General features: G+C 33.1%; 2 protein-coding genes across 3 annotated transcripts; one reads left to right on the plus strand and one right to left on the minus strand.

Moving 5' to 3' along the window:
* Positions 1 to 1,710: 1,710 nt before the first annotated feature.
* LOC132553209 (peroxisomal targeting signal 1 receptor-like) lies at positions 1,711 to 17,310 on the minus strand. 2 transcript variants are annotated; one of them, XM_060217438.1, is made up of 17 exons: positions 17,249 to 17,310; positions 15,885 to 16,012; positions 15,516 to 15,557; positions 15,164 to 15,199; positions 14,889 to 15,012; positions 14,397 to 14,577; positions 13,532 to 13,679; positions 12,606 to 12,725; positions 10,492 to 10,613; positions 9,463 to 9,520; positions 8,745 to 8,888; positions 8,243 to 8,313; positions 7,656 to 7,841; positions 5,516 to 5,594; positions 3,795 to 3,881; positions 3,345 to 3,502; positions 1,711 to 2,598 (listed from the first exon to the last, which is right to left on the minus strand). In XM_060217438.1, the coding sequence occupies exons 2-17, from the start codon at positions 15,978 to 15,980 to the stop codon at positions 2,397 to 2,399; spliced, it is 1,854 nt and encodes a 617-aa protein (XP_060073421.1). In that variant the 5' UTR covers positions 15,981 to 16,012; positions 17,249 to 17,310; the 3' UTR covers positions 1,711 to 2,396. The 2 variants fall into 2 exon arrangements, with proteins under 2 accessions (XP_060073421.1, XP_060073422.1); XM_060217439.1 differs by lacking the exon at positions 12,606 to 12,725.
* A 316-nt stretch (positions 17,311 to 17,626) lies between these two features.
* LOC132553205 (retinal rod rhodopsin-sensitive cGMP 3',5'-cyclic phosphodiesterase subunit delta-like) lies at positions 17,627 to 27,803 on the plus strand. Its single transcript, XM_060217434.1, has 6 exons — positions 17,627 to 17,742; positions 19,688 to 19,750; positions 20,088 to 20,113; positions 20,690 to 20,815; positions 21,423 to 21,528; positions 22,403 to 27,803. The coding sequence occupies exons 1-6, from the start codon at positions 17,702 to 17,704 to the stop codon at positions 22,482 to 22,484; spliced, it is 444 nt and encodes a 147-aa protein (XP_060073417.1). The 5' UTR covers positions 17,627 to 17,701; the 3' UTR covers positions 22,485 to 27,803.
* The last annotated feature ends 88 nt before the right edge of the window (positions 27,804 to 27,891 follow it).

The raw sequence follows: 27,891 nt of genomic DNA on the forward strand, positions 1-27,891 counted from the left end.
GCAAACTGGAAAATATCAGTAAAATTATTGTATTGCAGAAAGTAAAACAAATCCAAAGGAGAAAATCTCAGTTGGGAGAAAATCTCCAGTTGGGAGAAATTCTCCAAAAAGAAAACCAATGTCTTACCATGTTTATGTGTGTTGTACTTAAATTAAAAAAAAGTATTAAGTATAACAATTTAGCAGTCTAAACCTGGGTAGAGTAAAAAACACACTTATTAATTAATAAGTAATTTTGGATGGCTTTTTCTGGCTTTCATATTCAAAACACACTTTCATCTTACGCAAATTGTCATATCAAATCACAGGTATTCTAATCATACTGCAATCAAGACAGCCATTAGGTGGCCAAATTATGTTACGTCTTAGTAAGAGGTTGAGCTTAACAAACATGGAAATATCATTGGTTTGTAATTATGATAATACTGTCAGGTGGGCTTATTATCGGAGCTTACTATCAGATAAATAGTGTACTGGAAAAACACAATTCATGAAAGGATTGCACAAACTTTTTTTTTTTTTTGCAAAATAAAACAATTTCAGAAAATGTTCTTAGCCTAAATAGCAGATTTGATGATTTTTCAAGTAACTTGTAGTTCCTCAGCAATTTCTAACAAGATTTACTTTTAATTTTCAATATATCTTATCAATGCAGATGTACAAACTTTGTAATTATATTGTCAAACACGTTTTGAGAAAGCCTTCAATGATTTGTAGATTGGAACTTGGAACACCTGTCTTGAAGTAAGATTTAATCATGATTTCAATGGTACAAATTAAACATTCATCTTGAGTCCAAATGTTGAAAATCACCACTATAACCATTTAAAACTTTGGGAATAGAAAGTATTGTCAAAGTGCTTTTTCATTCACATGAAAATGATATGTGTAAAAATGTATTAAATATTATAGGGATTAACAGCAAAACAAATGTGTGTCAGATAGGTGACAAAGGAAGGAAGTTAGACAGGAATCTCCAGCAGAGTGTTAGAAACGGGACAAATTAAGAAAATTAGACAGGAATTCCCACTAGTAGGTTGAATAGAGGACAAATGAATGAAGTTAGATAGGAATTCCTGCCAGTGTTTTAGATAGCGGACAAATGAATGAAGTTAGATAGGAATTCCCGACAGTATGTAAGATAGGTGACAAAGGAAGGAAGTTGGACAAGAATTCCTACTAGTGTGTTAGATGGGGGGAAAATGAATGAAATTCCCATCAATCTACTTACGAAAAGCACAATGACTGGTTTTCCATTAAAACTGCAAACTCTGGATAGATTTACCACGGGTCAAAATATATTGATCCATTTGATTTAATTTCAAATATAATGAGATTAATCAGGGGTTCAAATTTTGATAGATATCCACAACAGGGACAACAAGAGTATCGCAAAGCAGAACAAAATATGCCTGTGAATATCCAAAACAGCAAAGGGGCATAACTCTTATTCAAATCATCTAATCAAAACCCCGTTGAGGAAAACACAATTTCATATCATGGTGATTAAGCCTACAAAGTTTCATAAAGATCGACTGAAAAATGTTGGAGGAGATCTCCAGACAAGGTTTCTATAGTGAAATAAACAACGGGGCATAACTTTTATTCAAATCGTCTAATCAACACCCCATTCATAAAAGCACAACTTCATATGGTGAGTTTCATAAAGATCCTACAAGGTTTCAAGTGAAATTAACATAAAGATCATAAAAGCACAACTTCATATGGTGATTAAGCCTACCAAGTTTCATAAAGATCGGCTGGAAAAATGTAGGAGGAGATCTCCGGACAAATAAAAGTTTACGACGGACGCCGGACGCTGGACGGACAGACAGCGCCCTACCGTAATACGTCTGTCTTTTGACGGGCGTATAAAAATTCATTTTTCAGATTTCTTTCATTAGTCAAAATAAACCTTTCCTAACCTGCTATATTTCCCTATCATGTTGGTTACTTGGGCTGTAGGGGGCAGGATGATGGGGTGGGCAAGAGTGCAGTGAAAGAAAAAGGCACACATAGTATTTGTGATAATGATGACAATAATTTTATAATCAACATTCATGATCTACAAATTATTGGTGATAATGATAAAATGCAGAAATCTCTCTTGATATCTCCCAATATATCTCATCTGTTTTCCTAAAGGATGAATATTTCTTAAAACAAAGATTTTTCAATATATAAGAGTTTATGTCCTTTTCATAACTATTGCCACATCCATTCACAGAAGATTTTAACTTCCATAGATATAACAACACCAGCCATAAGAGTTTTCTTCAGTTGCTTAGCATCAGACGTAACACTCCCGGCAAGCATTCCAGACTGTCTTGAGCAGTGTGTTGATGTTCTCTTTCAGAAGAACTACACACAGTGTCTGACGCCGGGCATTGTTGACATCAGGACCCCATACCAAATTCTTGTTTCAATCGTTCCAAGTCATTTTTATCACAGATTTCATAAAGATCGGGCCGGCCCATCAAAGACACTGCCATACGTAGAGTACTCCAAATGTTTTTTGACATAACAAACTGTGGATCTTTTAGGCCACGGCTTTGACTCTGCATATTTAAGGCCGTTAAAAAATGTTCCACCGCCTCCCTAAAAACACAAAAATGTCCAGAAAGTTGTTCATCAATTAGACCTGAAGTAATAGCTAAGGTCAAATTCACTTTCATAAAACACATCAATTGACTTACTCAATAAACCTATAAAACATTTTTTACTGTCTTCCTGTAAATATTTTTGTTAATTTAAGCTGTCATTTTATTGACTTTTAATTTTCAGCTTTGTTTACATATAAGCACAATCTATTGTTTTGTCTCCTCAGAAAGCTAGCATTGTAGGCTCATGAGCTGTTTATCATGAAATTATCAAAAAAACTACTGAAAAACATTTGCTCCATACAAAATAAAATGGCCAGGGATCCGTACAGGATGTTATACTTTGTTCACAGAATAAAACTGTACTCACACTCTAATGTGAAAATATGATTTTTTTTTTAAATCGCAGGGCCAGTGCAACTTCCTATCTGAATTTTTACAATTTTATTTCGATCAATTTTGATTTGACTTAGTCGCTTCTTAGATTTCAAACTTTAGCAGCACTGACAAGTCTTAAGACTTTACAGCTGTAAGCTGTCATCTGGAACTAATTTATCTAATTCTTAATTTGTATTAAAAGGTGCTGTTCACCAAAATCTCTTGCAAAAACTGAAGATTAATTCTAGTTAATGGTAGATAACATTCAATCTCATTTTCTTTGTGTTCGATTAATTCTGTACAACATAAAAAGGTCACACAGGACAATATTATCACTATTCTGTAAAATATTAATTTTTTACTTACTTGTGGGCCCCGAGGTTGATACAAGCTATACCGAGGTTGTAACGTGACCGTATGTAACCCGGTGCTATCTGTAAAGCATGGTGGTAGGCCTCCACAGCTTCCTCACTCCGGTTACCATTGGCAAGTGTTGCTCCTAGCTTGTTCCACAGTAATGCATCCTACGGAAACAAAAATCACGCTTATAAACTTCAGCGTGTATACATAGACATAGACATATGGCTGTATGGCCGATTCTGGTAGAAATGCATGTGTGATATTTGCTGACTGGTCATTTTTATTTGAAAAAAAATGACCACTCCAACTCTGTGTTTGCTAGGTCTATCGCCGTTTACAGCCAGGGTTTTTCTGAGACGGAGTCTCAAAGTAGTAAGCAATGGCTGAGGCAGGTTAACAACACAAATTAATAGTTCTACAATCTTTATCTAAAAGTAACAAATTCTTAAGACATACCTTAGGCCTGACTTGTAGGGCTGCTGAGAAACAGTCGACAGCTTTGTCATACTCTCCACTGAGGTTAAAAAGCACTCCCAGTCCACTCTATAATATACAATCAAAAGTATAAAGAATACAGTTTTAACTATAATTCTACAATCAAAACCACTGCGGTTGGTAATCAAAACAATATGTTGCCATATAAACTATAATTCCACGATGAAAACAATATGCTGCCATATAAACTATGATTCCACGATGAAAACAATATGCTGCCATATAAACTATTATTCCACGATGAAAACAATATGCTGCCATATAAACTATGATTCCACGATGAAAACAATATGCTGCCATATAAACTGATTCCACGATGAAAACAATATGCTGCCATATAAACTATTATTCCACGATGAAAACAATATGCCGCCATATAAACTATGATTCCACGATGAAAACAATATGCTGCCATATAAACTATTATTCCACGATGAAAACAATATGCTGCCATATAAACTATTATTCCACGATGAAAACAATATGCCGCCATATAAACTATGATTCCACGATGAAAACAATATGCTGCCATATAAACTATAATTCCACCATGAAAACAATATGCTGCCATATAAACTATGATTCCACGATGAAAACAATATGCTGCCATATAAACTATTATTCCACGATGAAAACAATATGCCGCCATATAAACTATGATTCCACGATGAAAACAATATGCCGCCATATAAACTATGATTCCACGATGAAAACAATATGCTGCCATATAAACTATTATTCCACGATGAAAACAATATGCCGCCATATAAACTATGATTCCACGATGAAAACAATATGCTGCCATATAAACTATGATTCCACGATGAAAACAATATGCTGCCATATAAACTATGATTCCACGATGAAAACAATATGCTGCCATATAAACTATTATTCCACGATGAAAACAATATGCCGCCATATAAACTATAATTCCACGATGAAAACAATATGCTGCCTTATAAATTATAATTTTATATAAAATATGATTCTACAATCAAAACATTATGCTACAACATCTAATACTGTAAGCCCCAACACATCTATATATTGAACATCTATGTTCAGTAATACGCCTACCCACATCTATTGCAGCTTCAGGATGGTTTTAATATCATTTTTTGCAGTAAGCAATCAGATAATTAGGAACTAATGTTTTGAACTTAACTACTTTCACCAAAGACCAATCAAGGATATAAACACATGAATGCTTCAGGTGGGTCAATAGGACAAGAAAACTGTGATTTTTTTTTACAAATTTTCACAAAATTTTAACACATATTGGAAAATAAAAAAAATCCTCTGCATCAAACATTTTAAAGTTTCTCAATGATGTATTTTTTTTAAACATTTCTAAATCCAAAGTTTCAAGCCAAATGGATGTTTTTTCAAAGTATACGTTATTTTTCGGATTCAATCCAAATAAAGTCTCTCTCATTAAAGAATGACCTGATTTTGACGTATTGGTTTTCTAAATGTTTCCACATTTTAAACTTATTTTAGAAATTCAAATTAAACTAAAATTCCAACCAAATCATTAGTAGATGGCTCAAACCTAGATTGGAAACATTTCGATACTGACTTCCACTGCTGTGGTTGGCTATCTCTGTTGTGTATGGTCATGGCTAGAGCCGTCACTGACGAGCATCACAATACTAGATAGCTCTAACTTGTTTACCTACCTGTACATCAGCATCAATATCCTGGGGAAACATTCTCGCTGCCTCAATATATAAGTCCTTAACTTCCCCATGTTCTGAACTGCAACAAAATAAACTTGATATCAAAATTGTATAAAACACTTTTGCTAGAGTATTTCGATAACCTAATTATATAAACTTCAATATAGAACCCTGTTTTATGAATTACAGCCATTCTTTATCTGGCAATAAACCCAACGTTTATGTTTGGTAGATCTACCCACAAATGATAGTTCCTTGTCTTGTTTTAAGCCCACTTCATGACTTTGATTCATCGCCATTCTGTTGGGACCCCTCGGCTTATTGAAGGACACTGAAGAGCTATCCTCTGATCATATTAAATATTCCAGGTGTTACACTTACTATCGTTCTCTGCACCAACAACATTTCATGTCGAAATGTTGTTCCCATTTGTAACACCTTGAAAACTAGACAAAAAGACTAGATTGATCCTTTAATGAACATCAAAACAATCGAGGTCACAAGTTGGTGTCACACTTTTGTAATTTTCAATGGAGCTCATCAGTCTGAAATTGGTCATTTTTTTACTCTCCAGGTACCCACTCTAGACCAAAAAAATTCCCTTTTGCCTTCAATTTTGCAAAAAAAAGTAACGTTCCAGGGGTGCAGAAAGCAACAGTGTGTCTGGAGTATTGAGGATGTTCAAATGATTACTCTCCTATATCAAGACATGAAAATTTACAATCCTTTAAAAGTCTAAAGAATGGTGGCTATGAATATGATGTCCCACCTTCCCTACAAATATTCATATGATAATTTAGAAAATTTTGTCAAAAATACTCAAACACTTTTAAAAAGAGGTATGACTGTTTTCAAAAATGCAGAAAAAGATGCCTATTCACAGGAAAACTTCCAAAACATTAAACTCTTTCAAAAAATATGAATTCCAAATATATTTTAGGTGGTTGAATCTGAATTCTTGTAGAAAATAAATAAAACTGCCCAGGATACAGGTACATTTCAGAAACTTATTCTTAAAATGCTTAAAATAGAGGAAGAATGCTTCTAAGTGGAAGGGTTCAAGTTCAACAAATTTGTAACAGAGAAATTGACCCTAGAATATTATACTCAGTGAAAGTCAAGTTTATTCCCACAAACCTGTTACATACAAAATCAAGTTTAACTCCAGCGTATGCAATATCTTCTGAGAGGCAAGGACATGGATTTGAGTGAGGCAGTGCAAGGATATTTATTCAGCGATACATAAATCGGGAGAACACTGATTACTGCTTTTAATATGTTTTTCATATTTTCTAAATAAGAGAGGGCAAATCGAGAGTTGTACTGCAGTCATTCTGTTTCAAATTATCACTGATAGTGATAGAGATTCAGGTCTGGTGTTGTTGCCAATGGTGTTAGCAGAATAGAACGAATTTAGCAATGCTGATTTTTTTATCCTTTGAAATTCTAGTTACATAATTTTGTTTCTTGTTTTTTGTCATATGTCAAGATTTAGGTTCTTTCTGAAGGATATTATACACTACTTTCAAAAATTAAACAAGAGGCCGATGGGCCTTAATGGTCATCTGACCCTATGACCTAAACAAGAGGCCGATGGGCCTTAATGGTCATCTGACCCTATGACCTAAAAAAAACACCTTATCACAAACTAAGTTAGCAATCTGAGTGTAAGTTCTAATTTCTATATAATTATAGAATTCTCATAGGATGTGCTGGTCTAGATAAACCGCTCACCTGAATATAGCATATCTCTGAGGGTTAAGTTTGGCTGTGTTTCTGCCAAAAATAACAAAATCAATATTTTGATTCATGAAATGGATTTCAAATACCCAAAAATTTGATTTGGATATATTTTTTTTTCTTTCAGAAATTTTCCAACAAACATATTATGTTGTATGTATGATTCATTATGGCAATCCTCCATACACCCAGTAACACACCAAAGAGCAATCATTAAAGCAGATCCCAACAATGAATGGAATTTTTTTTTCACCATATGATACCAAGAAAGAAATATTTTCCAAATTAGAAACCATTCTGGAGTAATGTTCAAGGAAAAGACCAGCTATTGAAAATATCTATGCAATTGACCAATGACATCTCATCTATGATTGGACCTGACAATCCATTCACAACCTACCTTGATACATAGGAGGAGGCCTTGGGTTCATTTTCAATCTCCCCTGGGACCAGGGCAGCATACTTTGGGTTATGTTTCAGCCAGGACATGAGTGCATGACACGCATGAGAGGCCAAGGACTCGTTTGTATAGCTCACTCCGAGGGCCATTAAGGCGGTCAAGTTACCGGGACTCAGGTCCAAACATCTAGAGATTACAAAACCACATTACATAAATATATTTGTTGTAACCTGTTTTGGTGACAATCATAAAAAAAAAACACTCATAAATTAACATAAATTCTCGTATCTACCATAAATTCTGGTACAAATTATGTACAAAACAAGGGGCCTAGTGGCCTTGACGTTCAGTTACCTGAGGTAAGAAATATTGAATATTAACATTACAGGGTAAGTAGCATTCAAGTGTCACAAAAGAGAATCTCTGTACAGTGATGATCATTTCATTTTCCAACTGTCTGCAAATGAATTTCATAGAACAATGAACATATAAAAATTTTGTTATTTTTTATTCTGAAAAGGTAGACACATAAAACACCACTGTATACATTTGTCTTTCATTATGGCTCATCCTAAATTTCACTGTACCTTTTAAGTGCAGCAATGGCTGCAGGGTCCTGTTCATTCTCAGCTTGTGATGTTCCAAGGTATTGCCAAGCCTGACAATAGAAGCATGTAAAAGATTGTAGAAGTTCATTAATTTGGTATCAAAAGTACCAAGCATTAAGAATAACTTAACATAAATCCTGTATTATGTTGTGTAAAGCATCACAGAGTACGCATTAGTTTATGAAATTTCTGTATGTATTCATATACATAGTGATCACCAATTTTTCCAAGGATTTTCTAATAAAAATTGTTGTTTACAAACGCTTTTTTTTTTTTTATTTTTGAGGTTGGAATAAAACCTCAAGAAAAGACACCTTGAAAATTAAATTAAGACAATTTCGTGACTTTTGCTGAAATTACATTTCATTTATATCAAGCTGTAAAAAAACTGTGGAAATTTGTACCAATGAAATAAAGAATTTTCTTTATTATTGTCTACGTAACTCAACATTAATACCAGCCATTCCCTTCATTTTCTTACCTCAATGTGCTCTTCATTTTTCTGTACTGCTGCCTCAAACAGTAGGACAGCATTAGGAATATCTCCTTCACTCAGCTTCTCTTTGCCAGCCTGGAAGGGGTCTGGGTGATCAAGGAGAGGATTTTCTTGTTCAAACTCATACACCTGAGACAAACAATGTCCAGTTAATAACACAGTGTTAAAGGAATTCTTACACATTTGCATACTGGACACAAATTGTCACATTAAATCAAATAAAAGTGATTGTTGGCATTGTTATTTACTAAATCAAATCAGATTAACATGCAATAAAACACCCTATTACATTCTCAACTCAGAATAAGAGTGTAAAAATTAATAAACTTTGTTTTAAAAAATTGGCAATTTACTGATATAAACCAAAGGCTCCCATTAAAAACTCCAAATCTGATGATATCAAGACAAATTCTCAAGATTTCAATATTGAACCGTGTGAAATTTCTGTAGTTTACTGTAACATCAGAATCTGGTGCGGTCAAATTTTAGCACATCATCAATTTTGAACAATTAATGGTAAGCACAAAGATGAATTTGCAACAACTGCTATATTAACAATTGAAGTTAAAATTAAAGCAATCAAATCATATTTAAATGTTAAAACTTAGGTGCAAAAAGCTATAAAATATAATTACCACTAAAACATGAATGTTTACAGTATACAGGTAAAAAAAAGTTGTTATATTAAAAGGTTTTTGGTTACCTTAAATGGTTCTGTCTCCTCAAACTCTGTTAGCCAGGGATGGCCATCTTCTCTTGTTCTATAGACACAAATTTAAACATTAACAACACATGTCTATGTAAAACCAACTCAACCGCTTTTTTCCAGAGCAGAGAAGCAACTTTTCTTCACAGAAAGGCAAGGTTTTTTTTCAAAGAGGCAATTTTGAAAATCATAAACCTGATAGAAATTTGAAAAAAAAACTGTTGAGTGAAAATTCTTTGTAATTAATCAATATCACTGCCAGTCACAGCACAATCATGTTTTAGAAACATGGTCTTGTATTGCCTGAACAAGAGGCTCATGGGCCTTAACGAACATCTGAATATTAAAACTTTCAGGAGGGAGAAGGGTTATTTTTTCTACTTTGAAATGAAATCTTACTTAGAAGCTGTTTTCCATGATGCAAATGGTAGTTTTGGTGAGGAGTAGGTAACTGTAACAAGTGTTACCTATTTTTTGACAGTAAAGTTGCAGCTCAATCCAACTAGTGAAACTTTAGAAGAAGTTTGAAATAGGTGTTGCACAGGAAAACCAGATTTCGCAATCATATTACAAACAAAAAGGCCTCCCTGGCTTTCATAGTGAAGTTTTGACAAGGTCAAAAAATAACAACACTTTGCTGGCTCCCTTTCCTTAACATTCCCATTAATTTTTAGCTCAATGTCACCAAAGTAACTGGAGACGAACTTCAAAATATGTTTTTCAATATGGCAGCTATGGCCGCCATCTTGGTTATCAGACATATTTAAAAAATAACAACACTTGGTAAGGACCATCTTAGGATCTGTTCATGCAAGTTTGAGCTCAATCCCATTGTTCGAACTTCTGAGAAGTCTGAAATGTCAAAAGTTTACACACGGTGGGTGGTAGATGACAGACGAAGTGTGATGGTGATAATGTATGCATTTCCTCTAAAATTGTGCGAAAAAAAAATGGAGAGGTTCTATTGAAAATCTTTTTATATATTAGGCATTTATAATAACCACATAAATATATACTGACACTTACTTATCTACTTCCTCCCAGTGTTGTTGTAATTTATCCCAGAATTCCTCATCATCTGTGTGTCTACTTCCTGCCATTTCAGCAAACTCTTCTTCCCATTGGTCAACAACAGATTTCCCAGCAGTCTACAGGAAAACACAGTTGTCACGGCAACACATATAAAGCAGGTATATAGTTATAACGTTAGGAAATATTGGTAGAATATTGAATTCTAACTCAACTACCTATTTTTCTCTCCCTTTTAATAACTGTACAGTGATCTTTCAAATTTAAACTGTGATAGTTCTCATGTTGTACAAGTATAGCAGAAGATAGATTTATTTCCTCTATCTACAAGAAATTTTGTTTTTCTGTTCAGTCTTAAAATCAAGGAAACAACATGGGAACAAGGGCAACACACATATGAAATTTCTGGAAGATGGCTGCCTGTCTGTCATTTTGGGTTTTTCTATCACTCCCAAAACAAGTAAACGTTAAAAAAAAGGGGGCAAGGGGAATCTACATATGAAATTTGAGAGGGATCCATCCAGTACTTCTCAACGATCAATATTAACAAGAATCGTTTACAGATATATGGATATCAGACCATAAACTTGTGATCTGAATAGCCCACTGTCTGATAAGGTGGGCTTAGACACATTGAATATGTTTTCTATTTAAAAATACAAGTGTACTTAAAGATAAATTTCATACTATAAAAATCAGTTTTCTTGTATGTTAGTAAAGAAATGTAATATGTTTTCATATTTTTCTGATGACTTGGTTTTCTCATTTTTTTCTTCATCTTTCATCACATTTTTGTTAAAAACTTCCACCATCATTCATTTGTGTTTATGATGCATTGTATTTTTAAAAAAACATTTTAAAAAAATAATTAAGTATATGTGCATGTGAAAGTGACATTTTTATACTGCAGTTAATTTTTAAATTACAGATAACATAAGATGACATACTAGATATATTACCTATATCTATCCATACATATTACTAGTAATATAATCATATCAACTACGGAATTAGTTTCATGAAGGAAATAGCAAAATCACACAATCAAATGACTGTGAAACTAAAGTCTGATTCATAAAACTGCTATTTCATAACTATCATCAATCAAAGAATGAAAATATGAAAAGATGGTTGAGGTAACAATGAAGGTAATAATTAATGCTACTAAGAAAATGTAGAAAAAAAACAATTTCAGGTTAACTCTGAATAATGAGTGCAAGCACACTACGATGTAGAGAAATTGTGTTGGATGATAAACGGTAGCTAGAATACCATATAACAGGGTGTGTTTTGGACAGTGTGTAAGTTTCGTCCTATCTAAGCATGCAAAGCAATTATCACATTGGCAAATAATTGAGAACGTCTTACATTATATGACCCTTCCTCTCAAATAGCAAAAATATAATATTCTAATTTTGACACTAAAAGGTGAAATTTACCATGGACTCAACAAATCTGTTACCAAAATTGAACTTGGCTTATTTTACAAAAATTGTAAGACCAGCTATTTCAGGCTTGTGTTAACCACTCTTGATGGCCGGAGCGAAAGCATGGAAGTGATCTAAGCTTGGGAGAAAATCAGAGTACCAGGGTAAAATCAATGTGATCCAGCAGGTAACACCTTTTCACTTCATACGAGGAACTGATTCGGGGACCCTGTATGTCTAAGTGTTGCTACTGTGCCACCTGAAAACCTGTTATATGGTATGTTAAATGAGTTTCAGATTATCATGAAGGAGATGAGAAGAAAAGCATGAGAGTTAGCACAGTTCAAAACCAGTTTAGGCTAAGAAAAGTGATTTAAAATTACATACAAGATAAACATCCAAAATATTTTAAAGCATTACATATCAGAATATTTATAACTGAATATTTCAGATATTAATTCAAGACAGCTAGATTTAATAAAAAAAAATATTATAAATATAAAAGTAAGATATTTATAAAAGTTGAGCAAAGCAGGGAAGCAATTTAAGAAGGCAAGGGGAGTGTGCATGTGAATAAGGAAAAATCAGGGTGAGGTATGGCAGAGGTGGGTAGGGAAAGGCAGTACTAAGTATGACAAGGAAGCAAGTAGAAATAGCAGCAGGTAAGTAGCTAAATAGGTGTACCTGATGTGTCACAAATTCCTGGGCCCAATCGTCAGCCCGTTCCACAGGAGTTTTCTCTATAACCTCGTTATCTTTTATAGTTACCTCCCCATCTCCTATCCTCTTCACAAACTTCATAAACTGGGGACAAATTTGCATCATGGAGTAACTTACTCAAATCAATTCTACGTTTAGATGATTCTGTCTATTTGCCTAAGGGTTTAAACATGTAACAGGTTTTGACTAAATTTACATTTTGATTTTAAGAGGACACAGACATTTTTGTCATCACATTTTTGAATTAATTCTTACTTGAATAATTTTGTAGTATACCATACAATGGAGTGATGAATTCGATCGGATCACATACATGAGTACATTTTATACTCTTCAGAGACAGGATTTTAGCATTAATGATATTTGTGTAAAAATCAATGACAAATAAATGTTTTCAAGTTTAAACCTGTATCTAAACTAATATATAAATTAATCACTGACAGGAAAATTAAACATGGTTACAAACTTTTGTCCTGAGAAATTTTTCTTAAGATATGCATGTATACGTTAAAGAAATAAAATTGACGACCAATCTTCTAATCACTCAAGAAAAAAATCCTACACCTGGGAAGCAATTGAGATGAATTTAAGCCACAAAAGCCTTCTAGGAATGGACAAGTGTTTATCTTCATCAAAGATGATATGCAGGGAAGGAATGCTGGGACACACCAGAAAATGGAAGAAAGATTCATGGAGTATTTTGATGGAGGGACTACAAAGCAGTGTTTTTTTTTACTAAAATTTTTTTCATCACAAAGGCTCTGATTTTGTGAAAAAAAAATGGTTGTGAAATATTTAATGATGGTTCTGTATACTTGACCTTATTGTATAGAGTCAACAAGAACATTTTCCGAGACTTAATATATGTACCAATCCGTGCCATAACTGACCTCAGAGTTAGTTAGCTTGGGGTCGTCTATACCTCCCACTAGTTCCTTGGCTGTTTGAGATAACTCAGCATCATTGGACTGTTCTGTGGTGAAGTCATCAACCCATTTGGAATCATCTAAAATTAATTCTTTTTCAAATTCTTCTGTCCTGTAACAATATTAACATAATATTATATCATTATTATAGGAAATATCTACAAGGATACAAAAAACATCAGGTAAATACCAACAAGTCAACAAACTCAAATTTAACAAAACTAAGGTAAAATATTTACAAAAGAAAGATTTACATGGAGACTCTTGAACAACTACAAGATGAATAAGACCAGGTGTTCCAGAAAAGTAAGTGTCTTCTGCTTCACTGACAACACCCATCATGTAAATCTTGGTTAATCCAAGTAAGTAATATCACATTCTCAAATGAGAAAAAGGTATAAACAACATTCAGAAAAACAAATACACCAATATTTCTCTCACCAAAAGTGCATATGTTAGATAAAGTATCTGTCTGTTAAATGTTGAACATCTGATAAGACTCAGATTCAGAGCTTTTAAAATAGCAAAGGGTCAAAACTATTTTGCCATCAGTCTAAATGTTTTCTCAGTCTAATGTAACTATACCAACAACAAATAACATGTAATATCAGGGCTCTCACACCCCATTTTGGGACTGGGGCCCAGGGGCCTTAGAATTGGGAAAAATAGCAGCATTTTCCTTAGAATTCGGAAAACTTGGGGTCTAAATTGGGAAAAATATATACTATTTTGCATTGGGAATGGGCTGAATATCGGTCCCAAATCTGGCAGATCGAGAGCCCTGAACATCTATCGCTTAAGGCAGATAAACAGATAATTTGATACAAACCAGGGCCTGTGTTCTGATTGGTCGAGATAGTCTTCAGCCCATTTGACATCTGTAGGAGGTAGTATTGCAGGTTTCTGGGACATAAAATCATCTGCCCATTCTTGTTGTCCCGATCCTTTCCCATCACTCAGAAACTCAGATGCCCAGTGGTCTTGTGAAGCCAGTTCAGCTATTCCTAGTGCTGTCAGATACATAAACAGTTATCATTAAACCAGTTTTTTGCATTTTCCATAATGAAATAGTTACCTCTTTATTAGTCTTTCAATGTGTGTTTAAATGAAACTTTTCTTTTGCACAAAATGGGCATATTACCTGTTGAATAATTTTGTCTTCAGCATAGACCATAAGATCTTATCATCTAAATAGATCAGCATTTTTTTATTCTATCCTCATACAGGTGATTTCGCTGAATAGTTTCAAAGATAAATCAAGACTAAGTCCAGAATCAAAATCAATGTCACTTATGCAGGGAAAAATCTGTGTGACCGTTACCTCTTTGTGGGGCATATTTCAGTTCAGCCTCCTCAATCTCTCTCATTTCCTGCAGAAGGCCTCCCATGTGGAACGTTTGAGGGGCCATAGATGTCCGTGGGCCTGACAGAAACTCATCAACCAGCTATAAAAACACAAACAGATTCAATACATACTATATTTACTCTCACAGCAGATCATTTGAAGATTGTAATGAAAATCTTGCACTGGTACTCGTTATCAATCCAGAAAATTAACACTGCAAAAATTTCAAATTAATGTATCTAAAAACTTACCTCATGCTCTGAAATTTCATTGATGGGACGACTTGCCTGAGAATAAAAGAAAAATTCTAGAATAGTTCAAGAGAGCAGAGTGACAATCATGCTAAAAGCATGACATATCACAAATATGAGAAATTAATACTTATCAGTTTGTTAACATCAATTTCACAATTTTTCATCAATATGATTTATAGCAATATTCCAATGCAAGATCAGTTTTGGTATCTACAGTAGCGCTATTTCAACATATGTAAACATTGCTGATATATGCAAATTCTAAATTCCTTGATCATTTCCACTATTTTCAATACAAAAAAATGTATGTCTGAGTGTTTTAGTATGTACTGCATAACATATTTCTTACCACTCCAAGATGTGATGAGGGTCTACCAGGTACTAGACCTTCCTATAACAGAACAACAATAAATTTGTAACAAAAATTAAAATTATCATAATAGCTCTACAATGAACTTTCGTTTTCACATCTTTTAAGAGTATATATGTTCCTATGGAAAAATAAGGGTCAGTTACAATTTTCATTTATAAAGTATGATGTTGAATGCCGTTTGAAAAAAAATGTTTACAACTGGGTGTATAAGTTTATGTACAGACTGGAAAATATATACATTTATTTTCAAAACTTGCGGTAATTTGCTCAGGTCACTGGAATGACTGATAATCTACAAACTTATATACATATATGAAATAAAATTAAAACCTGGGTATATTGTACCTGTCGCAATGCCTTATCCTGTGTGAAATGACTTGTTAGCTTCATTAGAGAGTTGGCCCCTCCACACTCCCCTTCCACAAGGTTTCGCATTGCCATCTTTCTCTCTGTAGGTAATGATCAAAGTAGTCCTAGAAAAAAAACAAATAAAAAATATAGGTAGATATAAATCTTACAAGGGAAAAAATAATATATCAATATTTTTGCAAAACATTTATCAATTCTGGAATGGCAGTTAAGTCTTCTCTGATACTGTTGCACTGTGAGACAGTCTAATATCTTTCTTTTCATTCTTTTTAAAATTATTCTGATGTTTTATCTTTCTTTTTTACCACTGGTAATTAAGAGTAAGAACAATTTACAAAATAAAGAGACAGAAATAAGAAGCACAGTTTAAAACATTGATAATAAACACGTAGAGCTCATACTGGACTGTGTTTATTTTATTTGTACCCCTTAAAAGGCACTTGGTCAGCTGATGTCTGTTATTAACCCATGTATCAGATTTGGTGTTCCAGTATCTCACCAATTAACCTAAAACTTAAGAAATGTTGTGAAATATTATACATCAAACCTAGGGCCTCTGGCATACATGTACTTGTCTTGATAATGCTCAGCTGATCAAGCTTAAGAGAAGTTCTTGCTAATCAAATGGAATATGGCACCAAGTATTTGGGAAAACAATGTATGTGGGCTAACACTTATTACTTTTGCACACACACAGGTTTCTTCATGGTTTCAGGATTTAGGTCTGTTAGTTTTCCCAGATATGTATCAGTGTTTAGCAGATGCAAAAGGTAATACCATTTATCTTACAATGTGACCATCTGGTACATTAGCAGATTTTAGTCAGGAACAGCATAACACATTTAAGGCTTCGTTGGGAACTGTCATGGCAGTCTTCATATGTACATGCGCAAATGTGTATGTATATGTGACAGAGGTTGCCATTATTTCAATGTCTCTGCTAGGAAATGAACCTGGGATAACATGTTTTCTAGTCTCATGCCCAACTGATCAAGCTTCAGATACATTCTTTCCAGCAGAGAGGTAAAATAATTTACCTGGTTACTTGTGGTTTATGAATGTGTTGACACATCACAACATGTAGCGTAAATGTCTAGATCTTACTTCAGTACATTACACTGTAAGAACACTGCGATAAGAGTTATGGAGATATTTCATTCCTATTTTCATGAATGCAGATTTTTCAACTGAAATGGAGGTTAGTTGAATAACCTGAATTGTAACCCTTTGCAATGATAACAAAATTGAAAACATTCATGCAATGGCAAATTCAAATATTAGATAATAGAGTAAGTTCAGATAAAAAGTATACACGCTTAGATATTAGCATAATGACTTACACGCTAAATATAACAACAAACAAGTCCTTAATTCTTTGTCAAATACAAGATATCGTCATCCACCATGTTGAGAGTCCATCGTTCACAAAATGACCGAACAGCTCAGTAGATGAGTGCACTTACTACTTCCGGTATGTTTCAATTCTGGTGAAATAAAGTGCATGACACAAATCAAAGGTACTTGATAATTTCTAGATTGTTTGATAGCTAAACAGAAATTGGATACAATGTTTATATTTCATAAAACACAGATACAATCTCGTTATCTACAATTTACAGAATTGTATACAAACATTTTGAAGATCTTGATTTGATATATGCGTATTAATCTATCAAGGTGCTTGGTCGGCCATATTGGATTGTTGACATTAGAGAAGAGTGTCAAACTAGAACGACAACGCGTTAAATCGTGACTATTTCAGTTATTTGAGTAGCTATCGTCACCAAAAGAAGATGCCTACATCAGCAGAAGAAATTCTTAAAGGATTCAAGCTGTATCCTTTCAATTTGATTTGTAGTTACTTGAAATAGTGAATATTTGCATTGCCATTGACACAAAATTGTAATTCAGTGAAAAAGATGGGAAGCGTTAATATTCAAAATTAATTCACGATGTGAAATTCCTTAATCGTTTGGTTATCTTAGATTGGATATATTCAGGTGTTCTATTTGATTCATTGACAAGCTGAGTTTTTAAAATGGAAAAAATCGTAGCTATATACTGGTCGACACGAGACAATGTCCCAAGAAATACTGTCAGAGATAAAATCTGCATGCATAAGTTATTTCGCAGCTATCAGATAAACTGTATGTATAGCGGTTTCAGGCGCATAATTGCATAATATTGTGTGGAGGCGAAATCCGGGAAAATTGTATGCATTGCATCAGCTAACCTTTAGCATTTTGCACTGACAATTTATTTAGCATAATAGACCTATGCTAATATAAGGAATATCATGACATAAACCATTTACAATCACGGTGCCAGGGCATGTGAACAAGTTTTATATTCAAGATATTAAATATTAATTCATCGTCTGGCATGTTTGTAAAAAATGACACTGTTTTTTCACAATAGTTGTTCAAATGCCAACTCAGATGATGCTGGTCGCATATTGTTTTCATTGTATCCAGAATGAATTAAGAAGCTGAAAAAACATAGTAATTTAAACAAGTGGTCTTAATCAGTACTACTTATAGGATTTTTTTTACTGGTGAGTCAAAAGTACCGTTTCTAAAAATTTTGTTAAATCCAGTTACAAAAAAGGTAGAGTGGGTTGAGAAAGTCTGACAAGAAAGCACAAGGCCAGGACTAAAATGTTTTAGTCTCAATCCATAGATTTGCTGTTTTGTTTTGGATTTTCAGCAACTTGACTCCTCTGTTTGCATAAGCAATAGCTATAGCTCAGCATGCATCTTGCATATGTTATATATGGACTCTCACTAGCTGTTCCCAGGCACCTGTAAACCCAAATCTCTTAAAGTAAAAGCTCATGCATTTTTTAGCTCACCTGGCCGGTTTTTTCCCCACAGGAAAATGATTGTCGATTTGCAATGTCTGCCATCTTTGAAAACATTGTATTGTCTCATGATTGATCAAGTAATTAACCTCTGACATGCATGGCAGAGTATGATACTTGATTACTGTTGAAATACTAGATTTGAGTGTCTAATCCAAAAATTAACTCAATGGAATTGTCTACTACGACAAAATTAATGATGACCTTTAACTATGCAACGATAAGACATATAGCCACCGTCTGATAATGGTTTAAGATGCTCACAGATATTGGGCTGAAATTATATCACACCTAATTGGTGTGCATGATTTAGGACAGTAGGTAATAATATGATTAGGCATTGTAAACAATTACAAACTCAGTGAACATGGACTTAGTTGTTCACCAACGACCAAGTCAGAGTGAAATAATGCTTAAAAGTCATAATATCTCGCTAGGCTCGATAAATAGGTAGCAGTGTTCAGTTGTCAACACCTTCCCAGAAATGCTGTGCTTTCTAAGTGAACCAAAGTTGTTTGTGCCCAGTAATGTGTGCAGACATAACATGGGGCCTGAGGTGACTTGATGAAAACAATGAAGTGAAAATTGACTTGGCTCAATTCATAAACTTTCTACAAATGAACAAGAAGAATAAGTTTATTGAGATAATAGATAAAACATCAACATCTGTTTTAATTGAAATTAATCATCCAATATAATTGATATCTAAAACATGGTAGACAGATATCACTTGGATTCCTACATAGCGTTCTTAATAGAATTTTTTGATACATGGTTAAAAGTATATTTTAAGCTCCACAAAAAGTATACATACAATTTTCACATCAGGATTTTACTGTAAATAAAAAGTAAAGGATATGAAGAGAATGTATCATGTTTAGTAGATTGGTCTTGTTTATAATCCTTGACTGAATATCAGAAACTGGATGAATCTCCGAAATGGAGAGAATGGTAAAATAATATGGCAGTCTTCTGATGATTTGTAAGTTTTTTTTGTCACATTTTAATTAAATTATTTATAAATCTGTATGAATAAAGTTTCATACCTTCCTAACAAGGTAGACATCCTTGACCAATTAGGTTCACAGCAAGGGTCGATGAATATGTTTAAAAAATATTAATAATATTGTGACATGATCTACCCATGTGTAGAAGTTGTTGGCTGCTTTGTCTAATTTTAATATTTTGTCAACATTTTAATAAAACCTTTAGATATTGAATGTTAGTTTGAAATAAGACATTTTTCGGCGCTGTGTTTGATGATCAGACTTCATACTTAGGTGTTATGCCTAAACTCAATCATATTTGTATATTTACAGATCTAGACCGGATGTAGTACATGAAGGTAAGATAGAGCTGGGCACGTAGCTCAATAGACAATTTTGGCAGTTGAATAAAAAAAAACTTCTAATTTTAATTTAGTCTTAAAATGGACTCCATTCCCATTTGAAATTATTCAGCATTATACATAATTCTCATTATTTGCAGTTTACTCAGAAGAAGTTACCAGTATTTCTTAAATAGTAAATTTTCTTCACAAAGAAAGAGAAACCAGTCACATTACAAACCAAAAAGAATGTGCCTGAACGTTGACACATAGAACACAGTATAATCCATGACATGTAGATTACATGTACAATGTCTGCAGATTTTACAGCAGTTTGTAATCGATCATAATGCCAAAAATGATTGTTAATTTCAGATGATATTTGTTCATGTTTCTAACTGTAAGTTACGGGGTTTTTATATGTGACCTTGACATTACATGCCAATGTGTTTTTTCTTCTCACCTGCTTATGGTATTATGTAATTTATGTATGTAACATTATTAATGGTGATGATTTTAATGTTGATGCGAATTCTGTGACTTGTAGACCAGTTGGAGATATATACTCTCAACACTGTCACTTGTTATTTGTAGCTCGGGTACCAAAGAAAATTCTCAAATGTAAAGCAGTGTCCCGAGAGATCAATTTCTCATCACATGAAGCTATGGAGTCTTTTAAACTGGAGCAGAAAGTTTTTTTTAAGGGCAGCTGTCTGGAAGGTATGATTCATTGCAAATATAAGGAAAACTCTGGATTTAGTCATTCTCATAGCTGACATTTACCTGGAACATAGGAAGTTGCACTATCATCCTGATAAGATAATTTAACGTACATCTAGAAATAGATATATATTTTCAAACCAAATATCAAGAAGTATTGTAGGCCTAGTCCTGTAAAGCAAGGAAAACGCATGCAAATCCTAAATGTCGCAACAAGCAGTTTTAAGCAATTTTATTCAATGATGAAAATAGTAATTTGATAGTCATTCTAAAATGAAAAAAAAATGGGGAGCAAATTTCAGCTTTGAGAATACAATCTTCTCCAGAATTATCAGCTTTGAGTTGAGTATGTAAATATATACATAAGTTACTACCGGTATACTTTGTTCAAAGAGTAATTGTGTGAAAAGTAATTCTAAAGGAACTTAATTTTTAGATAACCTATATGTTTTAAACACTCACAACAATAATACTATTTCACCCAAAATTCCAGAAATTTAAAAAGCAGACTACAAATGATTCCCAGTGGAGTTTAAATATCAGAATTCTTTGCAGAAATTGGTTTGTAATGAGTAATACAAATGAAATCAATGTGTTTATATTATAGAATGGTATTTTGAGTTTGGATTTGTAATTCCTGGATCAACCAACACCTGGCAGTCTATCATAGAGGCTGCACCAGAGAACCAGATGATGCCAGCATGTACTCTCAGGTAAGTTGTCAACAAACATGTGTTCTCAGATAAGTCAGCACCAGTCTGTAAAGTTGTGTTGATGACTATTTGTGTTTTTTCTTGCATCAAGTCCACACCTAGTTATAAACCTTTAAAGAATGAACGTTTTGTTCACCTTTCATTATCATATTGGATGGCCCAAAATTTTGGCCGGGGGGGGGGGGGGAGCATAGGTAACCAACTGCTCAATGAGATTGATCAGTAAGGTATTTCATGTGTAAAAAGTGGCACATCAATAGTTTTTACTTGAACAAGTTTGTTTGGTTGATTACCTGATGAACAGTCTGTGTCATTTTGAGATGGAGTCTCCTGGTGACTACCTTATAGAATAACATACAAGACGTCACATGCCATATAGAGCAATAAGGGTGAAGTGCTTTGTTCAATGACACAGCTGTGAAAGCACAGATTCTCAGCTTTCTGCAAAACACAAACGAGTAGCAAGGGTGAAAGTAAGCATCTCAAATCTGTACCTGAGCTTACGTAGGTCAATTAATCTCTTGAATTTTCCTGGTTAACTTATCGCAACAGAGACTTCTGTTTGTATTCTACAAATGTCTTTTTCATTGCCTTGTAATACAGTCTCTACCCTAGTTTGTATGTGATCCTCTGGGAAAAATATACAATATGGTACTTTCTTTTCATCACCATTTGTCAGTCAGGTTATGTCAACCTGCCAGTGATACCTACAGTAACATAGATGATAGATGGTGAAAAAGAAAATCATTGAGCCTACTGCTAATACTGTGCCTTTTTACCTCACAAAATTGTAAAATTTGTAAAAGCAATCAATTATGTACTTGTTGAACCAGTTTCTATCACAAGAATATGTACAATTTTTTTTTTTTTTCAGTGGAAATGTGATAATCGAGACCAAATTCTTTGATGGTGACTTACTAGTCAGTACATCTAGAGTGAGAATATTCTATGTCTAGCTGGTAAACACGTCTCCCTACTTCACAAAGAGACCCTTTGTCATTCCATGGCATATTCTAGGACACTGTTTAAGTCCAAAGACTTTGTGAATGGACACCACATCATATTCTCAACACCATGCGAAGGAATGTATCTGATTGTGTAGTGTCTTATGGACAAACACAAAAAATGTAAAAGTCTTGAGAGCGATTCAGAAATATCACTTTGAAATGTTGTTGAGGAAATGAATTAGACCTTGGTGGTGTAAGCATTTATTGGTACTCACTAAACAGTGAAACGAATTCAAATGTTCAGTACGTAGACATTTGTGATAGAATGAAATATCTGTTCTGTAACAGTTTGTGTGTTAATGATTGAACAAGTGGATTAACTTGCAAGAGAGAAAAACAGATAGATGTATGAATGGCTGACAGATAAGTTATATGAATAGAAAATATTTGTGCTATTTGTTGTTTCAATTTATTGTATCATAATGATGCATATTATCCTGTAGACATTTTATATTGCTTATTTTGAACTGCGACTTTAACAACAAAGTTCATACTAAAGATTATTGACCGACTCTCATTTTGCAGTCAAATGATGTAATGTTATTGGATGTCGGTCTTTTTTCTTTTATTTTTCTTCTTTTCATTGATATACCGAATCTTTCATGTTATAAGCAGTTTTGGAATATGATTATTGCATTTCCAACTTCTTAATTGCGAAAGATGTTTGTCAATGAATGTTAAGTAATTTCAAATTATGTGTTGTTCTGTTTTTTAACACATTTTTGGGCCCAAATAGTTACAATGAATTCGGACAGCAAGTTAGAATGATTATCAGCACAAAAACATGACAAGTTTATTTATTAAACCTAGTTATATGTAGCAGGAAATGTTACAAGTTTTGAAAGGTTCATAAGAGGTGTTTAGCTTTCTCCAAACACCAATATGTTGCTTTTTCTGTACCATTTCTGAACATTTTTTTATTGATCCCTTCTAAAATGTCAATATTCTTGATTTTTAAGATATTTCTGTAATTTTTTATGGTTATCTCCCTTTAACTTTGATAAAACAAGGAGGCATCAGTGAGAAAAAAAGAATGAAAAAAATAAGTTCTGTATATGATTTGTATTGTCAGCTTTGACAATCTTTTATCACCCTAAGTATAAATCAGGTCAGATAGTCATCAGAGTAAAAAAAAATGTGTAGATGTACTGTATACTAATGAATTTTGGCATGAATCCTGATAATCATGGTATTATCTGTGGCTATTATTGTGTAAACTTAATGTCTTGTGCAATATACCAATATAGTTTCAAGTGAATACAGATTATTTTGGGTATTTATGAAGATTTAGTATTCTTACATATTTGTTAGAAATAAGTTCTGTTTTGTTGGCTTGGAGTGTGCAAAATCTCATCAAATCATTATTGAAAGCAAAGATATAAAATATATTGGAACAGACTGATTTGTATTTAATCTTGTAATTACTTGCTTGTCTTCATTTATAGAAGAGAAATTCTATTAAAAAGAATGGCAGTTATAGTATATTGTGATAAATCTACCTATGAGTTCTAGGACAAATGCCATACTCCTGTAAATTGTCCCATGAAAGTTTGGCAAAAATTAATATGCTTTATATAGGGAATATGCCATAAAATTTCTTATCTAGGTTTCAAGATACATAGTGGTATGCAAAATCTTTTAGTTATAATTGAATAAGCATGAAAGAAAAGGAGCAATTCCTGAATTCAGGTCTTCATTTTTCTCTTCTTTTTACTTCATTTAGCTATGTGAATAGTTTGTGGAAATGTTATCACAGATGCACTGATCAATTTTAATTCTTTGTGTAAATCTCTGCCTAAATATATATCCCTATTTATTTGTATCTGAATGTATATATATGTGTGTTATTGCTAGATAAAATGTGTTTGACCTGTATCCAACATTTTGACATGTTGTCCACTGGGATATCAACTACTTTTGGACATTAGTTCCTTGTTATGTTAAGTCTTGATAGTAGCTGACCCAGTAACATGCAAAATCTCTTGATCATAACTTCAATATGCAACCACTATGAATAGTTTCACTTAAAGAAACAACTGTTTTGAACAATGATAAATTTATCTTGTTCAATATTAGAATTGCTTCAATTCATTTTTACAGCTCATTCCAAAAAGAGAAAAAAAAAGAGAAAAAAATCATGACATAGCAAAGTCCTTTGTTTCAGAGAGGTTGCATGGTAGCATTGTATGTGTGTAGTTTTGTTTTGAACATTAATTGTTTAAAAATATGACTGTCTTTTAAGTGATTTTTGTAAAATCAATTTCATTGTAAACTTGATATGGTCACATCTGTATACATTCCATCCTTACCTCAGGAGGTGTTTTTTTTTTCATTTTCAACTTCAGCTCAATGTTTTCTCAAACATTGGATATAGGCAAGTATTTGGATGCTGGTTATTTATTTTCTCCCATTTAGAATTATCAAAAGAAAGGTTGGCTTATATGGGTTGACATCACCATTCACATTAAAAAAACCCAACTGATCTCCATTGTATGACAGAGTTAACCTCAGCTGTCTGGAAAAAGTCTGCAGCGGAGATATCTCTGTCCACATCATACAGAGGTGAAATGTATATGTTAGTCAACAATGTGCTGGAATGTTTTGTTTCTTTCGTTAGATCATTGTATAACTTGGATATAAAATGTGGATTTAAACTTGGATTTCTGTATGCTTATTCATGTAAAACTTACATAGAAATTATATTGATAGGGAACAAGACAAAAAAAATTCTACAAAGTGTGTTGTAATAAGTTTAAATGAGGGGATGGGACAATATGGTTAAACAAAAATAACCATAATTCTTCTCTAAATATCATTGCTAAGCATTTTTGTAATTTTCTATTGATGAACATTTGTTTCGTTTTAATTTTGATTTTTTTTCCTTTTCCATTTAAAAATTTGTTTTTACTAGAAAGATCAGTTTCATTTTCTTCAAAGAAGCCCCATACATCTGTATTTATTCCATCTGTTTAAATGGATAATGGCTATTTTTATATTAGATATGAATTTATTAATGTCAATGGAAGTTTGTTGAAAGATTTTAGTTTTACTACAAGAGTAATATGTATATGTGCTCTGTGTTTCGTAGTCCCATATTAAGAGAAGCTCATATTAGTTAATATTAATGAGAAGCTGATTAACAGGTGATTATTTAATGGTTAATTTTCCTAGAAATTCATCAGATTAATGGTGTATTAACAGTAGATAAACTGTCAACAATTGTTCTGTACAACACTTTTATGGATGTTGTGAAATAGCTGTAGACTCGCTCTCATCATTGGGTAATGTATTTTGTGAACCTTATCACAGCTCACTTGATTTCTTTAAGGCCTAACTTTTATTGTTCAAAACCAATACACAATGATTTCTGTTGGTGCTTATGCCAGATAAACACTAGGTACATTTACAATTGAGATCAGGTCGTCAAATCTATTCGCTCATTAATCTGAATGAGCTGTTGTTTGCAAAATGAAGCATTTCAATCTTCATCTATAGAAATGACGTCTTGGAAAAAATGTCCTGGTGAATTTCAAATTATTACATATACTGTGTAAGAAACTTTGTCCGGATGCTCATTAGTTATTAACTGTGTGTGGTTACTTTGTTATTGTTGTAAGAATTTAGAAGGTATAAATTTATTCATTTTATTGATGAAAGTTAATGTCTTAGAGATTAAATTGCAGGTTGGCAGAACATGTTCACTAGACAACATGTTTTAATGTAGATATACTATGATAAACTACCAAATGACTAATTTTTTTCATAGCTGTTAGAGATTTTCCCCGTCGCTAATTACATAGAAAATTAGTATTCTGATCTACAGTTATTTCATTGTCTCTTTTTTTTGTGTACGTAATGTTTGATTTACAATTTGAACTGGACATATACATCGATTTTCATGGATATGCATAACACTTCAATGTGAATGAATCCAATTTTTCACTGACTTCATTATCAGAAATCAGGATTTGTATTTTGCAGTTGAATTTCTGTTTGTTTTGTTGAACATGACCTTACCTTGTTTGTCATTTTCATTCTACTGAAACGTGTAATCTAAAACAGTCTTCAGGTCAAGTTTTAATTTGTATAAGATTAGAAAATCAAATTAAATTGGAGCAGAATCTGCTTTCAAAATGAGTCGAACTGCAAACCATAAAGAAAGTTAGTATTTTAAAAAGTATTATTCCAGTAAAATACCTGACGGACCTTAGGACTTCAAATATCAATTGTTTTTATCCATGATTGCGTTTCCTGCCTATTGCAAGCAAATGATCAGTTAAATTCGGTAGACGGTACCCCTTAACAAAACCTGAAGTCCAGGGGTAGGATGTTTAAGTGGAATAGCCCTATGTATGTTGGTGTAAGATGTTACATTGTAGCTATAAAGCTGTTGTGAATAGTGTGTTGTACATGAGTTCTGTGTGTCATGATCTGATTGTGTCTTGTTTTTACTCCTCAAATATTTTCTTTCACAAATCTATTTTAATAATTACCTCCAGGAGTAACATGTGCTTATATATAAACATAGGAAATAAAAGACAAACTTTCCCTCCTAATAATATTTTATTGCTAATTATGTTGAAGAAAAAGAAGTAATTGTAAGTTTTGTTTCAAAGTATTTCAATGAACACAATTCAACTTTTTTATTGGCATTATTTAAAATTAATTATGTAGATCTTTATCAATAGTAATAATACAAGATAGTTGCTTGAAGAATTTCTTTTTAACGATGTGGCTGACAAAATTTTCCATGATATAATGACATCTCTGTTTGGAAGCGAGAGACCAGTTACATTAAATAGTACCTTGGTCTGGCCAGTCGAAGGTAACACCAGCCAAAATATCGTACTCGTTGAAGTTGAACAGAAATAACGTAACTTTGGTCAAAGGAAGTTACAGAGTTTTGTATTGTTTATTTTCATTAATTTATTCTAATAGAAGAAATGTTTTCTTCATCAAGATAAAAATGTATGTCGGCTGAAACTCCTCGCTTATATCTTGTCGTCATTATAATGTTAAGAAATCACATGATCATTAGCACTGTGTGACCATCCTAAACAGACTTTTTCTAGGAATTTGAACAGAAAGGCAAAGTTCTGAGTTCTGAATGCTGTGTGGCAGGCATATGTCACAGTAGTTTTAGTAATGGAAATCATTTTTCTCAATTGTGTATCCGTCCACTGTCTTTTGTCACTCTCAAGTGATGTGTACTACTAACCATTGAGGACTACAATGGTCGTCATTCTTTTTGAATAAAGATAAAAAGCATTTCAAGTATTGACTTATATTTGTGATGTGCAAGTGTTGAAGGTTCTGTAAAAAAGTTCTTACACCAACCTATATGTGTTTGTTTCTT

Source organism: Ylistrum balloti, unplaced genomic scaffold (genome assembly GCF_031769215.1).
Source record: "Ylistrum balloti isolate Yb309-2 unplaced genomic scaffold, AGI_CSIRO_Ybal_v1 Utg370312, whole genome shotgun sequence".
Lineage (NCBI taxonomy): Eukaryota > Metazoa > Mollusca > Bivalvia > Pectinida > Pectinidae > Ylistrum > Ylistrum balloti.